Here is a 25,073-nt window from a genome sequence, read left to right as displayed (position 1 = left end):
AAGCAGATAACCATTCATCATCTGCAATGAACCTGGTATACCTAAGGAATTGTCCTTTCAAGATATTCCTGGGAATATGTTGTGGATGCATACTCTACCATTCAGTTTATTGAGGTTTTTAACATCTAAAAACTCAATATTCTCAGCAGAGAACTTAGGGGTAAATCGCAGGAACTTGGTTGTCTGTTGCAGGTATTCAACAAAGTCATGCAGCATAGAAACAGAACTTGTCCATACAAAAAATATATATTAACAAACCTGGCATAGTATGGAATATACTGTTTAAAAAGGTTGCTCTCATTAAAGGCATTCAGTGTCTCCCAGTAAGCTAGCCTAGCCACAAAGTGTGCCCATCTCTACACCCACCCTCTGCTTGTATAGCTGATCATTAAACGTGAAAACATTATTGTTCCAAAATCAAATCAAGAAGTATGCTAATAAGATAAATATATTCTGCACTGTAATCAGAATATTTAGACAGGAACAGAGTAACAAATTCAATCCCTGTGTCATTAGGTATGACTGTAAAAAGTGATACCCACATCTATTGTAATCTACAGAAAATCGTCTCTGCTGTTGGTACAGGACCACTCAAAGATGTTAGGAAATGCTTAGTATCTCTAAGAACAGTGTTAACTTTAATACTGGTCACAGTTGCTTTTCAACATAAATAGATAAGGGCTCAATTGCCCAGAGAGCCAGAGACAATTGGCCTCATCAGAGGGTTTTCCAGGGATTTATGACAGGAAGTCTGCTGTCCCTCCACCACCTATTGCAGGTGTCTCATCACATGTCACTCGGTGCATGTTTAGAGCAGTCATGGAGGCACAAGCATGTTCCAAAAGGAACTCCAGACAAATGCTCAGCTTTACGGATGCAGCACAGTCTGATATCCATGACTGCCTCCACCTCACGGCTGACACCCTGGATTGATTGGCTGACGCAGTGGAAAGACATTGGTCTAAGACAGATCGTACACTGTCTTAGAACGCACATTGTCTGTGATGGAAAGTCTGGTTGGAGTTGAGCCCTAATTCCTTAGTAATGTTACTTTCCATCAACAAATCATGTAAATTAGAGCAAATTCTTGATAACTTAGTGTCAGATGTAGACCAACAGCATAAGTAAAACTATCAGACAGCATACTACACATGCTCTCAATGTACAAGTCCAATGTATACATGTTCCATCAAAGTTAAATCCATAAGGGCCTTAAATTGTGTTTCAATAAGGTTAAAAATGTTTCTATGATGTTTACTTCACAACAAATTACATACATCTCGTTCACAAAGTTGCAAAACAGTCTCACCCAACGGTGGATTCACTGGGACAAACTGACTAGGGTCTCTTATAGACATCACTCTGAACACTGCAGTTTAGGCAATACATCAGTTTCAAATAAATACTCTGGCCAAATATTCTCAAATCAGTGAGATAAATCACACAAAAAGGAGCATTTGGAAGGAATAAAAGGATTTGTTAGAATGGTGGTGGATATGTTCACAATTAAATCCATGGAATCTTTCTCTGTATGGCTGGTCCAACACCCAGCTGGCCAGCCATCAATGTCCTTTTTCAAACCTGCCTGCCTCTGCTCTGTAAGCGATCTCTTTTCTCTTTGGCAGGTAAAGGTACTGGTGGGTGCATGTGTAAAAATATTATCCTTGCCAAGTAAATGATCAACACTAGCATCTTCTTACATGTGATGACAGAAACAAAACTATTTTAGGTGAGGTTCCTAAATTTTGTTTTAAGAGAAATATTTCTTTGAGGAAAATCTTGTGTGCTATAAACCTGTTCAGAAGAAACCAGGGATTACTAATAGAATAGGAACTCATCGTTGGTGAGACTGCCATGTTTGTCAGTTTATTACAACTACTAATAGATATGAGCATCCTGAGACTAGGCAGGTTTATAAATTCAATCTGTTTGCAATTGTAAGAGCTGTAATCTTGTTTATTTAGCAAGCTACACTGTATGTAAAAGATTTTATGTTGGTAAAACTAACAGAGCACTGTAAGACCATGTGCGTGAACACATTTATGATGCGGCTAGAAAAGATGTAAGAAATGCACTGTCAAAATATATTCTAGTTGCTGGAAGTACTCATAAGTCTATGTTTATTGTGGTACAACTTTTTAATGTCAGTATTAGAGGTGGTGATGTCAGCACTAAAACAATTTATTGGAACTAAATGGATTTTAGAATTACAAAGTGACGGAGGGAAGGGTTTAAATGACTACAGTGGATATAAAAAGTTTACACACCCCTGTTAAAATGCCAGGTTTTTGTGATATAAAAAAATGAGACCATAATAAATAATTTCAGAACTTTTCCTACCTTTAATGTGACCTACAACTTGTACAATTCAATTGAAAAACAAACAAATCTGTTTAGGGAAAAATATCAAAAATAAAAAATGTACAATACGCTGGTTGCAAAAGTGTGCACATCCTTAAACTAATACTTTGCTGAAGCACCTTTTGATTTAATATCAGCATCTTGACTTGGCAATATTTGCTCACTCTTCCTTGCAAAAGTGCTCCAAATCTGTCAGACTGCGATGGCATCTCTTGTGCACAGCCCTCTTCAGGTCACCCCACAGATTTTTTTGGATTTAGGTCTGGGCTCTGGCTGGGTCATTCCAGAAAAAGAAGTTATGTACTCACCATAAATTCCATGTTTGTAGTCCAACTTGCCCTTCATTCTTACATATGGGACCGGAGCTAATCCTCTGCTCCGACTCGGCCTATTTACAAGCTGGAAGACTTCTAGTTGGCTCGTGGCTAGGTAGGTATCCCATGATGCACCAGTACAATCCCCAGATCTTGTTTGCTGCTAACTAATAGACATAAGAACAAAATGCAAAAAGAAGCCCATAATAAAAGGTCTCCAGTGAAAGATAACAATCTATTACCTGTCTCCAGGTACTTCCAGGATGGGTGTAGGAGGGTGGGTTTCTAAGAAAGAAGGGCGAGATGGACTACAAACATGGAACGTTATGATGAGTACATAAATTCTTTATGTTCTGTAGTCATATCTCGCCCTCATTCTTACATATGGGACAGCACCCCTAGCACCTTATTCTTGGGTGGCTCAAGGAAAAATACTCCCGAGTACTGTGGAACCAAAGGATGCTCTACCCCTGGAGGTTAGATCCAATTTGTAATGAGTAATAAATGTGTGAGGGGTAGCCCAAGTTGGTGCTGCACAAATATTATCAAGTGGGACCCTGGCCTGAAAGGCTGCAGAGGTAGACTGAGATCTAGTAGAATGAGCCTTGATTTTGAAAGGTAAAGGTCTACCCTCAGAGGTGTAAATGTAAGCTATACAGCTGGAAATCCAATTTGAGAGGGTTACTTTAGAAACTGGTAAACCTGACCTGGATTCAAAGAAGGAAATAAATAATTGATCTGATTTCCTGAATTCCTTCGTCCTGTGCAAATAAAAACGTAATTGCCTATGAACATCCAACTGATGAAACTTGTATTCTGCTGCGTTGGAGTGGTTTGTAAAGAACACTGGAAGTTCTATGGACTGGTTCAAAGTGTTATGGGAACAGACCTTGGGGACAAAGGAAGGTTTAGTAGGAAGGGATATTCTGTCTTTGTGAAAAATCAGGTAAGGGGGTTTTACAGATAATGCTTGCAACTCTGACACCTGCCTAGCAAATGTGATAGCCACCAAAATCAAAGTCTTCCAAGACAAAAATTTCATAGGCGATGAATAAGAAGGCTCAAGGGGTGGAGACGTCAATTTGGATAGCACAAAATTTAAATCCCATGAAGCAAAAGGTTCCTGAAATGGGGGTCTCAATAAATTGGCACCTTTGAGGAAGGTTTTGCACAGCCTATGTGGCATCAGATTAGAGTCTTGTATGTCTACATGAAAATTAGAAATCTCTGCCAATTGAACCCTCATAGTGGCAGCCGCAGATCCTTGGTGGAAAAGCTCAGACAGGAACTCCAAAACCACCAAGATGGAGGCGGTATAAGGGTCAACATTCTTTTTCTCAGCCTCGATAGAGAATCTCCTCCATTTGCTGAAATACAGTCTCCTAGTGGAGGGTTTATGAGAAGACGTTAGTATATGAGCCACAGAGGGTGAGAAGCCGTGAAGCCTGACTAGGGATGGAACTGGAGCAGCCAAGCTGTCAAATTAAGGGTGTGTAAAGCAGGATAAATCGAGTTTGACATGTGTGTCAAGAGATCTGGTACTGGGTCCAGAATCCAAGGATAGTCTAGGAGAAGAGGCCCGAGAAAGAGGAACCAAACCTGACGAGGCAGTAAGGAACAATGAGGATCAGTTTGCTTCCCAGTCGTTTTGCTTTCTGAATAACCTTGGGTATGAGAGGAAAGGGAGGAAAAGCATAGAGGAGACCCAGGGGCCAATCGTGAACAAGTGCATCTCTGGGTGACTCCCCAAGAGGGGGAATGAGGGAGAAATAGCTGCTGCATTTGGCGTTGATCGGGCTGGCAAAGAGATCGCAGCAAGGCTGTCCCCATCTGTGGAAAATCTGCTCTGCTATTTCCTGTTTCAGAGACCACTCGTGAGGCATCAAGATTGCCCAGCTGAGCTTGTCGGCTATCACGTTAGTTGTCCGTGGAATGTGCATTGCCACCAGAAAATGCTGGGAAGATATCTCCCATTTCCAAACTTGAATGGCCTCTTGACAAAGTGGGTATGATCTGGTTCGGCCCTGTTTGTTGACATACCATAATACCGACATGTCTGATTGTATTGCAATCGTCCCCAGAGGCAGAAAGTCATGAAGTGCTTGCAACACCAAGAGCACCGTCTTCATCTTTAGAACATTGATATGCAGATGAGCCTCGTGATCCTGCCATGTGCATTGGTCAGTCCTACCTAAAAAATACCCCCCCCCACCCTATCTGTGAGGCATCCGTGGTCACAGTGGCAACGGGTTGGCGAGGAACAAATGAAGTGCCCGTGGTTAACTGATTAGGTAGAGTCCACCAAATGAGGTCCTTCTTGCAAAAGTCTGTCAGCAGTATGTGATGAGATAATGGTAGGTGCTGAAGGGACCATTTGGACGACAGCAGCCACTGAAGAATCCTTAAGTGTAGTCTGGCTAGCAGTACTAGTAAAATGGTGGAAGCCATGGTCCCTAGAATTTGCAGAATAGTCTTGGCCTTGACCTTTCGTAAGGGAAGACGACGTTGAATTTGAAGAACCAGATTCTGTGCTCTTTCTACAGGAAGATGAGCCAACATGTTTACTGTGTCTAACTCTGCGTCTATAAAATTCACAGATTGAGAGGGCAATAAGGCAGATTTTTCCCAATTTATAGAAATCCCCAACTGGGCACAAATTTATAAAGTAGCATCCCTGGTCTGAAGTAGTAGATGCCTGGTGGGGGCGGTCAAGAGCCAGTCATCCAGATATGGAAACACCTGGAATCCTCGACGTCTCAGGTGAGCTTTCACTACTGCCATACACTTGGTGAACACCCTACCCTGGGGGCTGTGGTGAGATCAAAGGGCAGAGCACGAAACTGGTAATGACTGGCTCCCAGCCGGAAGGTAAATGACTCCTCAACGCCCTGTCCATTTTTATGTGGTGGTAAGCGTCTTGGAGATTTATTGAGCACATCCAATTGTCTTTCCCTAATAACAGGAGTATAGACTGCAGTGTCACCATCTGGAATTTGTCCTTCTTTACTGATTCGTTCAATTTGCTGAGGTCCAAGATGGGCCTCCAGTCCCCTGTACGTTTTGGTACTAAAGAATCTGGAGTAAGTTCCGGATCCTATTTGGTCTGCTGGGACGGTTTGGATGACTCTTTTTGTCAGCAACTTGTTGATCTCCACAGTTGCTTGATCCCTGTGATTGGGTGGAACATCTGGGATACTCTTGGGAACATAAGGTGGAAGAGAAAAGGGTATGACAGCCTCTGGTAATAATTCTTTGTACCCATTTGTCTTGAGTGATACTTAGCCAGACTTCTGGATACAAAGAAATGCGACCCCCGACCGGCTCCAGAGAAGCACAGTCGGGCCCCACATCAGGAGCGCTGGTAAGGTCGGCCCTGAAACAAATTGCGGCCTCCTTGGTATTGCAGTCTGCCCCTGCCTCTAGGGCGACGTCTACCATTTCCTCCTCCTCTGCCTCTGAAGGAGGAGTCACCCTGTGCATCTTGGAAAAACCTCTGGGACTTCTTGAACCACATTTTATCACCCCTCTGACCCTTAAGGTATGGTCTAGAGGGGACAGTAAGATATACTCCCACAGCAGAGAGTGTTTTTCCTTCTTACTCGCACCGGGTGAGAGTGTTCTTTACTTTGGGTCCAAAAAAATGAGGAACAGTCATTGGTAAAGGTAGATGTGAACGTTTCCGCAAAATTACACAAACACATCCAGGAATGATGTCTTAAGGAAATTCTTGAACACGCTGCTCTACTCGCTCCATCGGCTGCATACGAAATAAGCCTCATGGACGAGTTGACAATAGAGTTCAAGGTGGACAACTGGGCAGACACCTTGTCAGGGTCTCCCTCAGTATATGTACCTTGTAGAGAATCTCCTAACTCCTTAAGGAGATCTTCTGAAGCCTCGTGAAGTGTGTAAGGTAGTTCAGTGATCTAAGAGTAAATGCCACTGAAGAGAAGATACACTTCCCGTATATGTCCATTGTTCGAGACTCCTTATTCGGCGGATGAACAGAAGTAGTAGTCTCCACTAGCTCCTTCTTAGCAGCCGCCACCACCATGGCATCTACGAGAACACCTTTAGATAAAAATTCCTTTTCTCTGGGTGCAGAAAGAAACTTATTTGGTCTCCTGTGGACTAGTTTCACGGCATCAGGAGTATCCCACACCTTCAGACTAACTAGCTCCATCAGTTCATCAAAAGGTGGAGACACCCAAGAGGCTGATGGTTGACACCTGAAAGCCTTCAGGTACACTGACTCCTCATCAGAAGCAATGACAGTGGGCCAGCCGCACCACTGCTTAAAGATTTCCAGGATGACTACGAAGGAGACATCATCAGAGGATGACTTATGGGACCCTTCTGACTCCTCGAGGTCAGTGTCGGAAGTCAAAGACTCATCCTGGGAGTCTGCTTCCTCTTACATGTTCTCTTCCGTGGGGGCTCTACGGAAGGATATTCCGGGGAGGTCTCAGAAGAGTAGGGGGCCACCAGCCAATGGCTCATGAGGCTGCGGGTTTCTGCTGTCCAGGGAGGGAGTAGGAGCTGAGAAAGAAGTAGGTGCCTTAGGGGGGAGAGTGTTGGTACCCCTGGTAGGAGCTGAAGATTGGGACAGCACACTCCTCATCATCTCGAATGCCGACCTCTCTGGGTCCAAAGACCTTGGCGGCTCTGAAGAGGCCAAGGATGCCATCGGTTCCAGAGCCATCGGCACAGAGATAGATGTAGGATCCGAACTCACCCTCACCGACATGCCGATACGGAGTCTCAGAACCAAAGAGGCTTGGTTCCAGGCGTCCCTGTCAGGGCCGACCAGGGAGCTTTGGCTCCTAGACACCACGGATGGCACCGAGAGTGTCGGAGCAGGACTCTGCTCCAAAACAACCACTGGGGGAGCTGGAACAGAGGGTTCCACCAGTGGTACCAAACACTCCGTCTCCGAAAGGCCAGCATGGTTCGGAGGAGAAATCACCGAAGGGGGCATAACGAGCTGAAGTGGCTCTGGAATGGACTGGGTCAGAGCCAACAACAATTTTGGTAAGGCAGGCGACTTCAAAAGTCTCAGCACTACCATCTCCACATATCCTTCCGATAAACTCCTGGAAGACCTGGAGGACAGAGCAGGAGAAAGGGATCTGTGCAGTACTGGTGACTTCAATGTAGGGGAGACCGGTAATGGTTCCTTAGACCAGCTCCGTTGAATACTCTCAGTGGTCGGCACTGAGCTACTTGGCGCCGACCCTGTAATCACAGTAGTACAATTCTCAATCGGCTCTGAACTCTGTGGAGCCGAAGAGACAGTAAATTTGTCAGGTTTAGTAATTTTAAGAGGAAGCTCCGAGACACCAGCTGGATCGGCTCTGATCCCATATGCAAGAATGAAGGCAAGATAGGACTACAGAACATCTTTAATTTTCTTCTGGTGAAGCCATTCTTTTGTTGATTTGAATGTATTCTTGGGGTCATTGTAATGCTGAAACGTGAAATTCCTCTTCATCTTTCTAGCAGATGCCTGACAGCTTTGGGCCAAAAGTGACTGGTATTTGGAACTGTACATAATTCCCTTCACTTTGACTAAAGCCCCAGTTCCAGCTGAAGAAAAGCAACCTCAAAGCATGATACTGTCACCACCATGCTTCCCCGTGGGGATGGTGATCTTTTGGTGATGCAAAGGGTTGTTTTTGCGCCAAACATACCTTTTGTAATTGTGGCCAAAAAGTTCAACTTTGGTCTCATCACACCATAATACATTTTCGCACATGCTTTTGGGAGACCTGATATTTATTTATTTATTTGCATTTGTTTACTGGGATGGTCCATTGGGCCAAAAAGTACCCATTTTCAGTGGAGGCCCGGGGAGAAAAGTTCCACATACAAAAGACATTTAAATACAATCACATTTTCTACATAAAAAAAAAAAATACATACACACACACACACACACACACACACATATATATATATATATATATATATATATATATATAGTTTTGCAAATTTTAGCTGGGCCTGGATGTTTTTCTGTGTAAAAAAAAAAAAAGCTTCCATCTTGCAACCCTATCCATAGTCCAGACATATGGAGAATACAGGAGATTGTTGTCACATGTAGTACACAACCACTACTTGCCAGAAATTCCTGCAGCTTCTTCAGTGTTGCTGTAGGTCTCTTGGCAGCCTCCCTGACCAGTTTTCGCCTTGTCTTTTCACCAATTATGGAGGAATGTCCAGTTCTTTGCATCGTCACTGCTGTCCTATATGTTCTCCACTTTTTGATGACTGCCTTCACTGTGTTCCATGGTACATCCAATGCTGGGAAATTTTTTGTACCCATCTCCTGACTGATACAAAGGTAAGCTCTCTGCGAACCATGGCTTTTGCTGTAGCAGGCAACTGAGTAAATGCCAGGAAAATCCTACTAGGACAACTGAATTTTATTTGGGGTTAATCAGAGTCTCTTTAATTGATAGCAGGTGTATACCCAAGAAGACTGAATGCTGTAATTAAATCAAAAGGTGCTTCAACAAAGTATTAGTTTAAGGGTGTGCACACACAACAAAGTATTAGTTTAAGGGTGTGCAAACTTATGCAACCAGTGTATTGCATGTTTTTTATTTTTTATATTATTTTTCCCTAACATCATCATGGAACTCAAACAAAAACATTGGTAACCTCCAAACTCTGGACCCCACCCAGTTCGGGTTTGTGAAAGGAAGATCATGCCTCCTGAACCTGATCGACTTCTTTGAGGCAGTCACCAAAGCTGTAGACGAGGGTAAGGTGGTTCACACAGCCTATCTTGACCTCGCGCCAAGGCTTTCGACACCATCCCCCATTCTGGAATTATAGATACACTCACTAAACTAGGCATAAATCCTTACATCACAAGATGGGTTGCCAAGTGGCTCACTGACAGAACCCACACTGTAAAAGTTGCAGACTTCAAATCTGACTTCAAACCAGTGACAAGTGGAGTACCACAGGGTTCAGTCCTGGGACCTCTCCTGTTTGGCAACTACTTCTCCGAAGTACAGGCTAACACAGAAGGCCTTTGGCTAACGAAGTTCACAGATGACTGCAAACTAGGAGCCATAGTTGAGTCCCCAAATGATGTGGACATCCTACAGAAGGGCCTCACTGAGACATGCCTGGTGTCAGAGCCATGGCCTCAAGCTCAATGCCAAAAAGTGCACTGTCATCCCCTTTGGTAAAAACTCTGTACCCATGAACTACCACATAGACGGCAGTCTACTTAATGCCGAATGTGTGATGAGACCTTGGGACCCAGGTAGACAGTAGTCTCTCCTTTGATAATCACATCCCCACAGTAGTCAGGAAATCCTTCTACGTGGCACACCTCATCACAAGAGGGTTCTCATCCAGGAAAAGAAAGGTCTTTGTTCCCCTCTACTCGACACTCATTAGACCCATTATAGAGTACAACGCCCCTTTTGGAATGTACCTCACAAGACATCTGCAGCAGCTGGAAAGGCCACAGAAGTACCTCACAAAGAGGATTACTGTCCTTAAACAGATGCCCTACACTGACCATCTCAAAAAACTCCAGCTTTACTCCTTGGCATATCGCGTACTCTGAGGTGATTTCTGCCTAACATATAAAGCTATGTCAAACCCAGAACTGTTGGACATGCTGCACCTAAAGAAATCCCAATCAGTCAGAGCTACACGCTCTAGGGACCTAAACCTTGTCACCATAATAAACAGGACATACTGAAGGGACAGATTCCTGTCCCAGAGACTTCCCATACTCTGGAACAAGCTACCCATCTATGTCAAGCAAAGTTCCTCATTAGCACTTTTCAAGAAAAATCTTGATGAGTGGATGGGAAACGGGAAATACACCCCGGGGATAACTTCTGTGGCTCTGCTCGACAGGGGCACAAGAAAGTAACTTTCTTGCGTGGCATAAGCCAGGGAATCTTGTTGGCTAGGCTTACTTAGGCCCTTGGGCCAATAGCCTGGTACCTACCTATGAACACACACATGGGTAGAGCAATGGTGCAGCAGACAGTGTTGTCGCCTCACACCAAGAGGTTAACTAGTATGATTCTCAATTGGGGTGCTTTTTATACAGACTCTGCATGTCCTCCCTGTGTTTGCGTGGATTTCCCCTGGGTGCTCCGGTTTCCTCCCAAATTCTAATGATGCAATAGGTGGTTTTAATACTTTAAGTTGGCCATAGTTATGATGTGTGTGTGTGTGTGTGGTGTGCAGGTACGGCTAGCCACCCGGCAGTGTAAAATTTGGATCTAGATTGTCACTGTTGAAGTGACACCCAGGCCACATGTGCAAAAATAGGAAAAAGGGGTTGTGGATGGATAAATGGATACTTAACACACACATGTATATATTTTTTATTTTCACAGACATTTATGTACAGTGCAGTCAATGTGACTCAAGTTAGATGAATTTGCCAGTGATAACTTACAGACCTATTAGGACATAGACTGATGGAGTACAGCAAGATTCTGGTAGGCAATGTGCCCAGAGGGGTGGCATTTGTAAGTATTATAATCAAAATGTTTTATCTGAACCTGGAATTTTGAGAAAGTATTTCTTTGATATTAACAAAGTTAGCTTACCAGAAATGATAATCTGAGAATTGTTGTTTAGCTATAGGAGCATGTAGGACAAGACCTGGGTGGCTTTGACTTCTAAAGATGTACGAAGAGGGTTCCCTTATCATTTTGGCTGAGAGGAAATTGTGCTACTGTGTAGGAATTTGAAAATTTGAGTGTGTATGTCAGATCTTTGTGTGACTGAGAATCATTTCACGTTTTGTAGTATTGTGCACTGATGTTTATGCTTTGGGGAGTGTGTGAGATGAACCTGCAGATTATTTTGGTGATTGTCTGAATCACTGTGGAGTTCCTTTTTGAGCTGTATGCTATTAGTGGGAGTCCATATTTTACTTGACCAAGTAGTACGCCCTTTGCAAACTGCTACTCTGGAGTACCTGGAAAGAAAGGATTCTGTTGGTACGTATTTGAATGAAGAGCAATTTTCCAAAACATGTTGGTGTCAAAGATTAGTAGCACAGAGGGAGTTTTGTTTAGATCATGGTCCAAATTAGAACTAGTCTGTACTGATCCACAAAGGCTCAAATTTCTACCACTTCTACATAGTATATTTTTTATAAAAAGTTTTGCAATGCTTAGGGCAACTCACTGGCACAGAGGTAGGTCATCTGGTGACCTGAGTTCAGGAATGGACTCGAGCCACTGCTAGGGCTGACCTGGGGGAGAGAGGGAGTAAAGAAATCAGCATCCCTCTCTCCTACTAGGCTTGTGAGACCAGGAACCTCACAAGACATCCATTCAGATTAAAGGTATATGACAACATAGTCTCCGAGGTCACTGCACTAGCAACTCCCCCAGTAGGGGCTTTGACTAGCACCTGGTAAAAACAATGGCTTCTGTCTTCACACAAGCAAAACCCTGATGGACTCCCTGAGACTATAAATTGCCAATTTCCTGGATCATGGTGGCCCACCTGAGAAAAGTTTACAATGGGGACCCTGACAGAGTAATCGAGGGATCACCTTGGGATGAGTGGAATTGGAATCCAGAAGTATAGCTGAGGGCTGAATGGTAATGAAGGGGGAGGAGGGAAAGGAAAAAAATGTCTGCAAAGCTATCCTGGCTTCATGGCAGAGGAACAAAGCCCTGACTGGTACTCAGATAAGCTGGAATCAATAAGTGACCAGGTCCCTGAAGAAAATGATAAAAATAAGAATCTGACAGTGGCTCACTGGGGAATAAACCACTAACTGCCCTGAAGGGACATTTTAAGCCTAATCATGTCATCCCATTAGGAGTTCAAATTACACTTACCATGATTTTTATTCCTGTGCTTCCCATTTCTGAATGGGTGAATGTTTTTGGAATCATACCATTGATGATTTAAAGAGGACACTGCTGCAGGACAGAAAATTTAGACTCTGCCTCTATCCACTACTAATACAAAGACTTACCCATCCCAGGGGAGGAAGCTGGCCCAACTTGATGTAGTGCTGGCAGCCATCAACATAAAGGGTTAAGGATATGTGTGATATTATAAAGCTGGGTACACAACATCTTCTTTGTGCATAGTACTGCATGCAAAGAAGGCTGGCACAGTAAAATCTTCATGTACATGTGGCTGAAGACATCTATCACCATGGGATGATTAGCATTTGTAAGAAGAAAAACATCCTTCCCAAGGACAACTATCACTGGAATTTGACTCTAACCCCCCCACCCTGGAATACATGTTGAGGCACCATGACAAATCCCCTCAAGAAGGAATGACCCCTACATGAGGTCATGCAAGATTATAATGTCCATAGCAATGAGGGAATGAAGGAGTCCCACAGAGTTCTAGAGGGGGGGGGACTACATGATTAGGGAAGGGGGAGCACACAAATTTCTGTAATGCGATTTCACAAACAAAACAGATGTTTTAAGTGGCAATCCTTTGGGAGAATTGGTCTCTCACAGCAACACTTAATGCTGACTTTTTTTCCAGGAATATCAGCAGCTACCAAATAAAGTTGTTAAACACACAGCAAAACACAAGTTGGTAAAATGAAAATCAAGAGATAAAGCAGAAGCCAAGAGGTAAATAAGAATCGCATGAAATTAACAGTTTTTTACTATAGCAACACAAAATGATCTAAAATAAGTGTGGATTATACTTCCTATTACATACAAGCGTCATTAAATAAGTCCAACAAGGCTAACTACGAGGTCCCAGGCTTAGGGAAATCACACGGCTTTCTTCAACTATGTCCAGAAAATTTGCGGTAACACACAGTAGTATGCTGAACTGGTGGTGAATGGTACCACCTTCAGCTACCAGGGTTACACAGCAAATCTGCTGATAAATTCAGCTCAAAGACACCCCCAGCTCCACCAGGTGAAATCCCCTTCAACATATTTGCCCTAGCTATCATCAGGGACCAGGTGCTGACAGCACTCACTAAAGACAAGAACACAGCCTCCATGGGCCCTGACATCATCCTCAGTTGCCTTCTTAACAGTCTAAGACATGACCTATCAAGACCACTTGAGGCATTCTTCAACTACATCCTAGAAACAGGCTAACTTCCAAGTGAATGGAGTACCGTAATAGTCAATCCCTTCCAAAAGGGTGTACCATCAACTGACCTAGGGAATTACTGACCCACAAGCCTAATATGCAAATCCAAGGAATGAATTATCATGGAAATGATAAACAAGGGCATTGGGATGGGTACAGTGTCTGTAGGTTGCCAATATGGCTTTAAGGAAGGTCATGCCTACTTAACCTGGTAGACTAGTTTCAGTTGGTCACCAAGGGAATTGTCGAATGAAAAACCGTGCATACAGCATATTTTGACCTTGCTAAAGCAACTGATACAATGCCCACTCAGTAATTGCTGACAAGCTCTCTGAGCTAGACGTGATTCCTTATACAACTCACTTGACTGCTGACTGGCCTCACAGACAGGACCCAAGAAGTCAGGATGGTGAGACCACCTCCACCAAGAGACTGGTCACCAGCAGAGTATCCAGGTCTCTGTGCTGGGCCCGCTCCTGTTTGCTATATATTTCTCAGAAGTAAGGCTAACGTTTAAGGCCTCTGGCTCACCAAGTTCGCAGAAGACAGTAAACTGGGAGCAATTATAGATTCCGCAAAGACACCATCATCTTGCAAGAGGGTTTAACACAGACGAATGGGTACCAAAGCTATGGCCTAAAACTCAATGCTAAAAAATGCATTATAATGCCCTTTGGGAAACAGTCAACACATGTTAATTACTCCATCGATAAAACGCACCTAAGAGTCGACCCAGTAGTAAGGGTCTAGGAACATAAGTAGACCGCAATCTGGCCTTTGACCATCATGTAGTATAGCATCCAGGCCAAAGGAAGTTATTGTACCATTCTACTTGGTCCTTATCAGACCTGCCATTGAATACAGTGTCCCCTGTGGCATGAATTTAACCAGACACTTGCAACAGTTGGAATGCACACAATGGCACCATCAGAATTCACGACATGAATACCCTTGTCCTATACTGATTGCCTAAAGGTTTGTCATTGTATTCAGTCTTCTACAGGCTGCTGAGAAGGGATCTTTGCCTGGCTTACAAGGCTTCCTCAGACCCAGTCGCATAGAAACACTTGCACATGTGCAAAACAAACAGCACCACAAAAACTAGGTTCAAGGATCTGAACTTCACTTGTGACAAACAGAATGAACTAGAGAGATGGGTGCGTGTCGTAAAGGATTTCCAACACTATGGAACAGCCCCCCCCCCCCCATCAATGTAAAACAGAGTTCATCCCTGACCCTATTCAAATGAAACTTTGACAATTTGATGGGAAATTGTAAATTTACCTCCAGTCTGGCGGCCATCAGTAAGAAAAGCATTATCCTAGTACCACCCCCTTACAAATCCTTAGTTACCTCCTAACTAACATGCCCCCCATACAGACACCCATGTTACTCACTATCCAAACAGTTTGCTGTGCACCTCTAGGGTTGTAAGGGCTCCAGTAATAGTAAACTAGTAATAACCTATGAACATATACTGATGACCTATACACATCCTAATAAAGGGGGTGTTTGGCTGCTTTAAGTCCAGAAAGAAACATTTGCCTGCAGCTATATTCCATTCACATTCATTAATGCAATGCAGCAATGATCCTTATGGTTAGTATCAAACACTGTAAATTTATTTATCCTGCAGTTTTGTATGTTTAGAAAGTGATTATGACATCTCACTTATGGCCAGGGTTAAAAGGGTACTTGACCAGCAACCTTACCTGGCTAATAAGTTAAATGCAACAACAGAACATTACAAGAGGTTCAGCAGCATTAAACATACAATTTTCAGTTTTCTCAAACACATTTTATGAACTTTCTTTATCTATACACAACAAACATCTTCTTAAAACTGGAGCACAGAAAAGTTTAACGATAACTGTGTAACACAGTATTCTTACATACTATAAACCCACTCAGGTTACCAAGTTTAAATCTTACCCTACGACTGAGCCTGGTGTCATAGCTTTGACGTCTGTCATTAAATTGGAACCTCCTGAAGAATCTGGTTGCATATGAAATGTTTTATGCTTTTTTCCATTTCCTTTCTCCAATGTTAGTTGTGGCCTTTTTACTTTCACATGCGTCTTTGCAGAAACTGGAGTAGGAGTTCTATGTCCCTGCTCTACTACCTGCAATGATGCTGCAGATACTGAAGAGGCCTGTAAAGATGCTGGAAGACGCTGGTGAGAAAAGCCAGCAGTACTGGGAAGGTCTGTAAGCTGTAGGATGGTAGCAGATGTATTACTGTGATCTAAATGTGCAGAACCTATTGCAGGTTTATCTTCCAAAACCTGTGCCACATGCTGTTGCAAATGAAAGGAATCTTCTTGGTCAGAAGACAAATGAGTTACCTGCATTCCAACAGCTGAAGCTGATGGAAGCACACAGACACCTGATGTCACAGTTAAAGTGTTCATGTTTGGGCTTGGAGATGTTCCTAGTTCTGAGAAAGCTGCATTTGACTGCAAGGATGCTGACTGTTGTGAACCTGTTTTGTACAGGCTGCCTATAGACCCTGCTACATCAGAGGAATCATGTAGTCTTGGACTTTTAAGGGTAACTGAAGGCTGATGCAAAATACTTTCAGAAAGGGAGCTGTCAGTAGTAGTTTGCGTGGATGAAGTCTGTATAGCTACACTATGGACAGATTTATTTGGAGTTGATCCATGCAAATGACTTGTGGAAAGATGACTGACATCCTGATCAGCAGCACTTGAGGTGCTACCAACAGCTGTTGTCACAGTAATAGTCTTGGTTTGTGGAGGCAAAGGTGTTTGTTCAAAATACACTACTCCAGATTTTGACTTCTTGATGATGGCAGGAACTGTTCGATGAGGTGTAGCATTTGGAAGACTGGCTAAATCTACCAAGCCTGATTGGTTAGTTGTCCCTCCAGAATGCTGAGAGGTAGAAAAATTAATCAAAGTCAGGTTGGGAACAATTTCAGATGGACTTACTGCAGACTGAACACCAGATGGAGCAGGCTTCTTTTTCCTTAAATGTATTTTAGACAGTAACCTCTTTCTGCTAAGGCTAGACGATGGAGCTTGAACAGTGGAACTGAGGTCAGACCTCTGACTCAACTCTGATACAAGATGCTGAGAATCTTGATGAGGCTGTACGCCAATTAATAAGCCAGAAGCAGAACTGCTGATTGCAGACTGAAAACCAGTGGGAGTAGTTGCTGGGAAAGTACGTAACTGTGGACAATGTGATATTGGTAGCAGTCCTTTGTTAGATGAAGGAAAAACAGTCTGGTGAGGTGGTAATGCAGCACTTAGTCCTGGAGTTAATGTAAGCCCGGTTCCAATATGTCCAAGGACAGAAGCTGTTGCATCCATTACAGGTGCTGCAGGACTTACAGAAGATGTAAGCTGTATTTTTTGTGTAACTCCATTTGGAAGTGTTTGAAGAACATACAAAGGCTGCATATGTTGATTGACAACAATTAATTTTTCTGTTGCAGATGTCAAATGAGATGTGGTTTGCACTGCAGCATTTGTCACTTGGGAAGGGCCAGGACTGTCTGCTGAATTTGAGACATACTTCTGACCCTGCATTGGTACAGAGGGAGAAACAGGAACCTGGACATTTGGAGTTCCACTTCTGCTTATATCTTGACTGCTGGCATGCCCCTGATCAACCTGACTGCAAGAAGGGCTAGCTATATGCTCTGTTTCTATATGTCCTTGAATGAAATGATCTGGGGTCACCTGACCTTCATTAGTAGACTTGACAGCCTGTGACAACAAGTCTGCATCATCAACATCATCATCATCATCATCTTCACTAGATGTAGTAGACTTTTCAGAAACACCTTTCTCAACAGTCTCCTCAGGAGACAGATTCAGCATCTCATCATCACCTGCACTTGTCAACTGGGACTCTGAGATTACCGGAAGATTGCTATGATTCTGACTAGGTACAGTAGGATTACGAGTTGTTAAAACAGACAGATCAGAAGGAAGCTCCAAAGGCAGCTCAAACTGTTCTTCTGCAGATATTGAAGAAGAAACGCCAGTGTCTACTGGCTCAGTGTTAGACAACTGCTGAGAAAACACTTCAAATAAACCCATGTCTTTTCCTCTATTACTGTCCAAACCCAAGCCCTCACTTAGTGTTAACAATTCAGATGACGATGACTCAGGGCTTTCTCCCAATGCCTGCATAGAAGGAGTGTTCTTTAAGACAAAATCCATAATATCATGGGGGAGAATGTTGCCACAGTCATCACTGTTATTGTTATTGTCAGAGTCAGATTTAAGCAGCTCTGTATTGAATGAATCCAGTATGTTTTTATCTGAAGGAGCATTTGCATGGGCTCTTCGACTCACATCCAAGGTTCCAAGTTGGGCATCTAAGGAATCCTGCCCTTGTGGCTTAACCCTGCTCACCGGAAGGCAGTTCTCCATCTTCGAATCACTGGCCTTATGATCAGAACCACTCTTAGCAGCCAATTCTTTTTCACTAGCTTGCTCATGCTGATCAAGTTCTGCACGCTTTAACCTATTTTCTTTCTTGTTTCCTTTATTTACCTGAACCACCTTTCCAGGTTTTGCAGAACTAGCAGTGTCACTTTCTGCCTCATCATCTACGCCATCAAGCTGTGCAATCTTGGCACAAACTTCCTCCTGCCGGAAAAACCTGCAAGGCAGAAATTTCGGCTCCACCCCTGAGGTAACAACAATTCTAGTAAAACTGCAATAGCAATCATCATCTTCAGAATTTGTGCTTACATTATCAACTGTATCTACTGAACTTATACTTTCAGTCTGATCATGTGTTTTTGATGTTAGAATGTCTTCCTTATGTCCTTTGGTTCTTTGGTATGAAGTATGTCCAAGACACTTGACAGAACCCATGCAAGAATAAGATGGAAATGCCTGCATGAAGCCAGCTTTCCCACCTTCATCCAATCTTCCATCTCCAGTGGATGTACACAGCCTCTGAAATGGACTGCCATAATTCAGCACTTGTGCTGAAATATCAGCTGAATGATTTCTGAAAGTTCTGAAAACTGCTGAGTGGGTGTGCCTTGAACCTGCCTTTGCAAAACAAGAATTACTGGCTGGAATCTTTTCTTCTGAACTCTTTTCAAAGGCTAGCTTCCTTAGGCCAACATTCCTGGTTTTATGATCACAGGCCACCTTACAATCAATGTCAGATTTCTGGAGATCCTTGGTAAAGGAACCAAAAACTGTTCTGATTACAGGGATATTTGTATTAACAAGCCAACGATTACATAACTTTTCAGGCTGTGTGTCAGAAAAATCACACTGATGTTCACCCCTGCTTATGCAGGGGTAGCGGTTTAGTTTGAGAGCACTAGTTTTACAATAAGACAAAGTCCTAGGGGTATTTTCAGCTCTCCCTGTATCACCGTATTCCGCATACTTCCTGCTCCTTCTTTTGATTTTGTGTGTTACACTACTTGCAACTGTTCCAGTGCTTGCATCACCTTCAGACCAATCATCCACACCATCTAACTGAGAAACTCTCTGAGGCTCATTCTCCTCCTCTCTGAAAAAACTGTGTGCTCCTAGTCTTTCTTCTTGCCTTGATGTGACAACAGTTCTGCTGAAGTTATAATAGTAGCCATCATCTTCTTCAGAAGATGAACTTAAATCATCAGCCCCATCTACCTGTCCTTCTGCAGATTTTTTACCTCTCTTTTTCCCTGTTGAACTGCTATAGAATGGAATGTCTTCCTCACCATACGAGCGTACACCATACAAGGGAGTCAGTCCGTAGAACATGTTGGATCGTGCCCGTGCACTGCGCCTTGGATATCTCCTTTTAATTGTACTATTCTCTTGCGTTTTGTTTTCATCTGTCAAAGGAAGGTCACTATCTTGAACAGTACTCAAATACGCAATGCTGTCTTCGTGCTCAGATGTAGCCGAATCACTTGGTTTGGCACTGGCATTATTGCTCTCTAACCTTTCAGAAGCTGTAGCTAATATAATCAAGTCAGCTCTCGCTGCACCATGACACTGAGAGTCAGATACACTTTCCTGCAACAAACTTCTAGACTGGTTTTCAGAGTCCATCCTTAATGGCGTTAAGGTTACTTTAACAGTGCGCTTCCGTGGAGACTGTGATTCATCTGTGGATTTATCACTGTGCATAGACTGAATTTTAGAAATCTGTTCCACATCTGACCTAGATAATACCTTGTTCCCAGTACTACATAATTTCCCTTCGGAGCACTTTTTCTCATTTTCACTTAAAATCGGACCAGTTAAGTTTTTACCCATACTAAGAGATACTCTACTGCTAGCCATCAGCTCATCTGAATCGGAAGACAATTTATCTGAATTTCTCTCCTTAGAAAATTCTTTCAGCAATGATTTTACTATACGTCTTTTTTCTTTGGTGCTCGCACCTGTACGATCATTAAATGACGTATTGCCTATGCCAGAAAAATGGAGTCGCTTTTTATTAAATTCTGGGGTTTGTAAGTAAATTGTTCCTTTTTTTTCTATTTGCAGAGAATCCTCTTGCCAGTCGCTAGAGACCCTTAAGCCTTTCTGATGCAAATGTGAACATAAAGATCCTTTAGAAGGAAATATTACAGAAGCTGGTTCAGGCAGTAGTCCACCTATATTATCACTTGATTCTCTGGGTAACGTAATTGGAGACTGTGCAGGCATGGTTTCAGCAGCAAAAGAATTCATCTGAATAGATGCTTCAAGAGCTGGCTCACTTCCACTTAAAGCAGCTGCCTTGTCTACCTTTGACGAAGCAATTCGGGATGAAATATCTGAAGATGCCGTGCAGTCTTTTGAAGCCATTAATGGACTTAACAGCTGAGGTGCTGCAGAACCATCCAGTATATCACATTTCACACCATTAGAAGTAACAGTTCTTTTATGGACAGATGCAGCAGAACTGCCATGCATTAAGTTAGTTTGCGTACTTGCAGAACTTTCAATTGTTTTTAAAGTCTGTTCTCTGTCCAACAATGTTACAGGCATTGAGGATGCTGGAGATATATGGGTTCTTACACAAGAGGAACTTGCTCTACCTGGTGATTTACTCTTGAACTTAGACAGTTGTGGTGACAAACTGCTGTGTCTTCTGGACCCAATGCTCCGCAACCCTGAACAAAGTAATGGATCTCCAACCGTGACAACTGCATGAGACACTGGAGTAAGGTTTCCTGCATTAGACAAAGAGGAAATGTTTTTATTAGACATGCTAAAAAATTCTAAAAGCAAATTATTTTCATCCCAAACCTATGAAGGAACACTGCACATTAAATCACTTCATTCCTACACTGTAATGTGTTGTTTCAACCCTTAACTCGCAAAGTAGTCACCACTCCTTTTCATTTACCAACACTGTGGTCAGTACTAAGCCACATGGCTCCTGGAATATCAAACTCTACCAAGACCAACCTCTGCCAGTACCTCATCCAAACATTAAATCTGTAAGATGTAAATCTGCTTTCCAAAACATGAACATTACCTATTGCAATGCAAAGGATCCCACCCAACAAAGTGAGAGGTGTGTGCTTACAAAGTTAAGCTAACAGCTACAGACTAAGAATGATAATTCTAAACAGATGGCAAAATTGCCTTTGTAGCACTTATGCATCTGTCCACTCATACCCCTCCATACAAGAAGCTGAACATGAGGGAATACACTTCTGGAAGGCATTATTATTAAACGCTTTCAAAAACATTATATACAAAATAATACTTGCATTTTAAATACAGCACCACTTCAGGAACTGATCACCAGTTTCAACAAAAAGTACAGTTTTGTACCTACCATAAATGCAGATGTTCGAAGATCCACATTGCTGCAGTCATAACTTATGGGTAGTCCGCTGTCCTCGGTCGGCCCGAATACCAAAGTATTAGGCTGACGTCGGTCATGGGCGCTCAGATCTGACGTCAGAACGTCAAGGTATTAAAGCGCATGACCGACGTCATTTCCTCAGTCTTTTCTTGCCCCAGATGTCAGAAGGCCCTAAAAATAAAGGCCACAGCCAAAAATAGAATAACTCCCTAAATCCATGCACAAAAAACAGCTACAACCCAAATCAAGCCACCACTCCAAACTACAGAGGGGAAGGAGGGAGGGAAAATTGGACTGCAGCAATGTGGATCTTCGAACATCTACATTTATGGTAGGTACAAAACTGTACTATGTTCTTCATCTCACATTGCTGCAGTCATAACTTATGGGTAGAATCCCAAAGCAGAGGTAAAGGGAGGCTGGCAAAATCATAAAGCATTGGGGGCTGCCAAAATGCCCTGTAAGATTGCAGTGGCAAATCCAGCCCTAGATTTGGAATAAAGAGGAAGATGGTAATGTTTAGAAAAAGTGTGCACTGAACTCCAAGTAGCTGCTTCCAAAATATCTTTAGTAGCTACCCCCCTTAAAAAAGCAGTAGAAGTGGCAGTAGCCCTAGTGGAGTGAGGCCTGATTCCAGCTGGAATCTCCTTACCATGATGAGAATAACAAAAAGCAATACAAAAGCCAATCCACTTAGAAATAGTTTGTTTTGAAACAGGTTTCCCTGAGAACCCAAAGCAAAAGAAACAAACAACTGCTGAGACTGTCTGAACCCTTTAGTCTTGCTCAAATAATAACGCAACTGCCTGTGAATATCCAAAGTGTGCAAGATTTTCTCCCCTTTATTTTGGGGATCTGCATAAAAAGTAGGCAAATGAATAGATTGGTTCAAGGCCACATTTGAAACCACTTTAGGCATAAAAGTAGGGTTAGTACGCAGAGATACCCTGTCCTTATGAAAAATTAGGAAGGGTTCAACTGCCATTAGAGCCTGTAATTCAGAAACCCTTCTAGCAGACGTAATGGCCAACAAAAAAGCAGTCTTCCAAGAAAAAAACTTTAGCTCAGCCGTAGCTGCAGGTTCAAAAGGAGGTAAAGTAAGTTTTTCCAACACAAAATTGAGATCCCAAGCAGGAGTAGGAGCTCTACGCGGGGGTCTTATGTTCTTTGCCCCTCTAAGGAATTGCTTAAACAAAGGATGAGAGAATAATGGTGGATCACAGTCATAGTGAGCAGAAATGGCTGCAGCATGAACTTTTATAGAGGAGAAAGACAAACCCTTGTCCAATAATTCTGTAAGATATTGAAGAGAAACACTCAAATCAGGCCTGGAAACATCAAAGCTCTTTGCTTTGCTCCAAATAAACAATCTCCTCCATTTATCAGCATAAACTTTCCTTGTACTAGGCCTCCTGGCCTCCAAAATAACATTCAAAACTTGTTGAGGAAGCTGCGACCCTCCAGGGTCTAGAACAGAATATGCCAGGCTGTTAGATGCAGGGACTGAATCCTGACATTGAAGAAATGATTGCTCTCCTGAGTCAAAAGGTGCGGAATCAAAGGCAAAGGGTAAGGAGGATCCCGTACTAAACTCCTTAGCACAGGGTACCAGTGCTGTCAAGGCCAGTCTGGAGCTATTAGAATCATGGAGGGCTTGTCCTGTCTGACCTTCAAGAGAACCATTGGAAGAAGAGGCAGAGGCGGAAAGGCATAGACGTGAAGATTGCTCCAACTGAATGATAGAGCATCCACTTTCCAAGCTGTGGGATGAAACATCTTTGTGCAAAACTTTGGCACCTGGAAATTTAGTGGAGAAGCGAACAGATCTATGTCTGGAGTCCCCCATATCATTGTCAACTGTCGAAATACATGAGGATCCAATTTCCACTCGTGGGGATCCACTATCCGTCTGCTCAAAACATCTGCTAAGGAGTTCTGTGCTCCTGGCAGAAACCTTGCTTGAAGAGTGAGTTGCAAACTGAGAGCAGTCTCCCACAAAATCATAGCTTGCCTGCAAAGAGGGTACGAATGGGTTCCCCTTGCTTGTTGATGTACCACATGACAGTTGTGTTGTCTGTTTGAATCAACACCTGCCCTGGGAGAAGTAAATCCTTGAAAGCCATCAATGCAAACTGGACTGCTAACATTTTCTTCAAGTTGATATGTAAATGTTGAAGTCTGACAGGCCACGTGTCTTGAACCCATTTTCCATTGAGGTGTGCTCCCCAGGCCTTGTCCGAGGCATCCGTCGTTAAAATCTGACTTGCCTCTGGTCGGGTCACAGAGAGTTCCTTGTTTAGGTGACATTCCTGAGCCCACCACAAAAATTCCTTTTGAATGCAAGGTATTATCTGAATGACAGTGTCCAGACCTTGGCAGTGTTGTGTCCATACATTTTTGAGATACCATTGTAGCTTCCTCATATGCAGTTTGGCATTGGGAAGCACCAGAATACAAGATGCCATGAACCCCAAGGCTTGAAGGACTGTCCTTGCAGTCAGCCTGGACAGTAGAGACAATTGATGGAAGTAAAGTGTAAGATTCTTTTGCTTGTCCGGGGTCAAAAAGGCCATCTGGGAAGCTGTATTCAGTCTCACACCCAGAAAGCACATTTCCTGAGAGGGTACTAGACTGGACTTTGTTTCGTTCACAGAATACCCTAGGCACCTTAACACTGTCATAACATACTGTAGATGGTGAAGAAGCTTGTGCTTGTCTTGAGCAAGAATCAGGCAGTCGTCCAAATAAGGGTAAATTTGTATTCCTCTTAACCTGAAGAAGGCTATTACTGGAGCCAGAACTTTTGTGAATACTCTGGGCGCAGTAGATAAGCCAAAGGGCAATGCAGAGAACTGATAATGTAAAGTCCCAGCCCGAAAACGCAGGAATCTCCTGCAACTGAGTCTGACAGGAACATGAAGATAAGCCTCTTTGAGATCCAGAGTTACCATCCAGTGATCTTTGCCCAACAGAGGCAGAAGTTGTTGCAACGTCAACATTTTGAATTTTGGAATGTCCAGATATGTGTTGAGGACAGATAGATAAAAGATTGGCCTCCAAGTGTTTCCTTTCTTTGGTACAAGAAATAGGCGAGAGTAAAATCCGAGGCCCACTTCTGACAGAGGGACCTGCTGTATAGCCCCCATTTGAAGAAGTAAAGAAATCTGTTTGTGAGCCTCTGCCCTTTGCTGAGGAGGAACGTCTGGCATGCCTTTGAAAGGAGGCAATGTGTGGAAATAAAACTTGTAGCCTCGGTCTACAATGTCCAACACCCATTTGTCCTGGGTGACTAGAAACCAATTTTGCTTGAAGAGTGCCAACTTTCCTCCCAAAGGAGCTGCCAGGCAGGAAGGATCTGGCAGCTGGAAATGCAGGTCATTGGGCCTGTTTACGAAAGGACTGGCCCCTGCCCTCACCTGTAGATTGTGCTGGTGAACTCCATGGTCTGGGCCTGAAAGAACTCTGAAGCTCTGCCCCTACCACGTCTAGATCTACCCCTAGACTGCG

General features: G+C 43.2%; 1 protein-coding gene across 5 annotated transcripts in view; it reads right to left on the bottom strand.

Annotated features, from left to right (window-relative positions):
- KMT2A (lysine methyltransferase 2A) overlaps positions 1–25,073 on the bottom strand; it is a 3,231,120-nt gene that overhangs the window by 789,706 nt on the left and 2,416,341 nt on the right. For all 5 annotated transcript variants that reach the window (XM_044080894.1, XM_044080898.1, XM_044080897.1 and 2 more), the window contains exon 27: positions 15,699–20,922. In XM_044080894.1, coding sequence (XP_043936829.1) covers positions 15,699–20,922 — 5,224 coding nt within the window. The remainder of the gene's footprint in view (positions 1–15,698; positions 20,923–25,073) is intronic.

This window comes from Protopterus annectens, chromosome 8.part0, assembly GCF_019279795.1.
Source record: "Protopterus annectens isolate FY-2018-M chromosome 8.part0, PAN1.0, whole genome shotgun sequence".
Lineage (NCBI taxonomy): Eukaryota > Metazoa > Chordata > Ceratodontiformes > Protopteridae > Protopterus > Protopterus annectens.
This window is presented reverse-complemented; position numbering and strand designations above follow the sequence as displayed.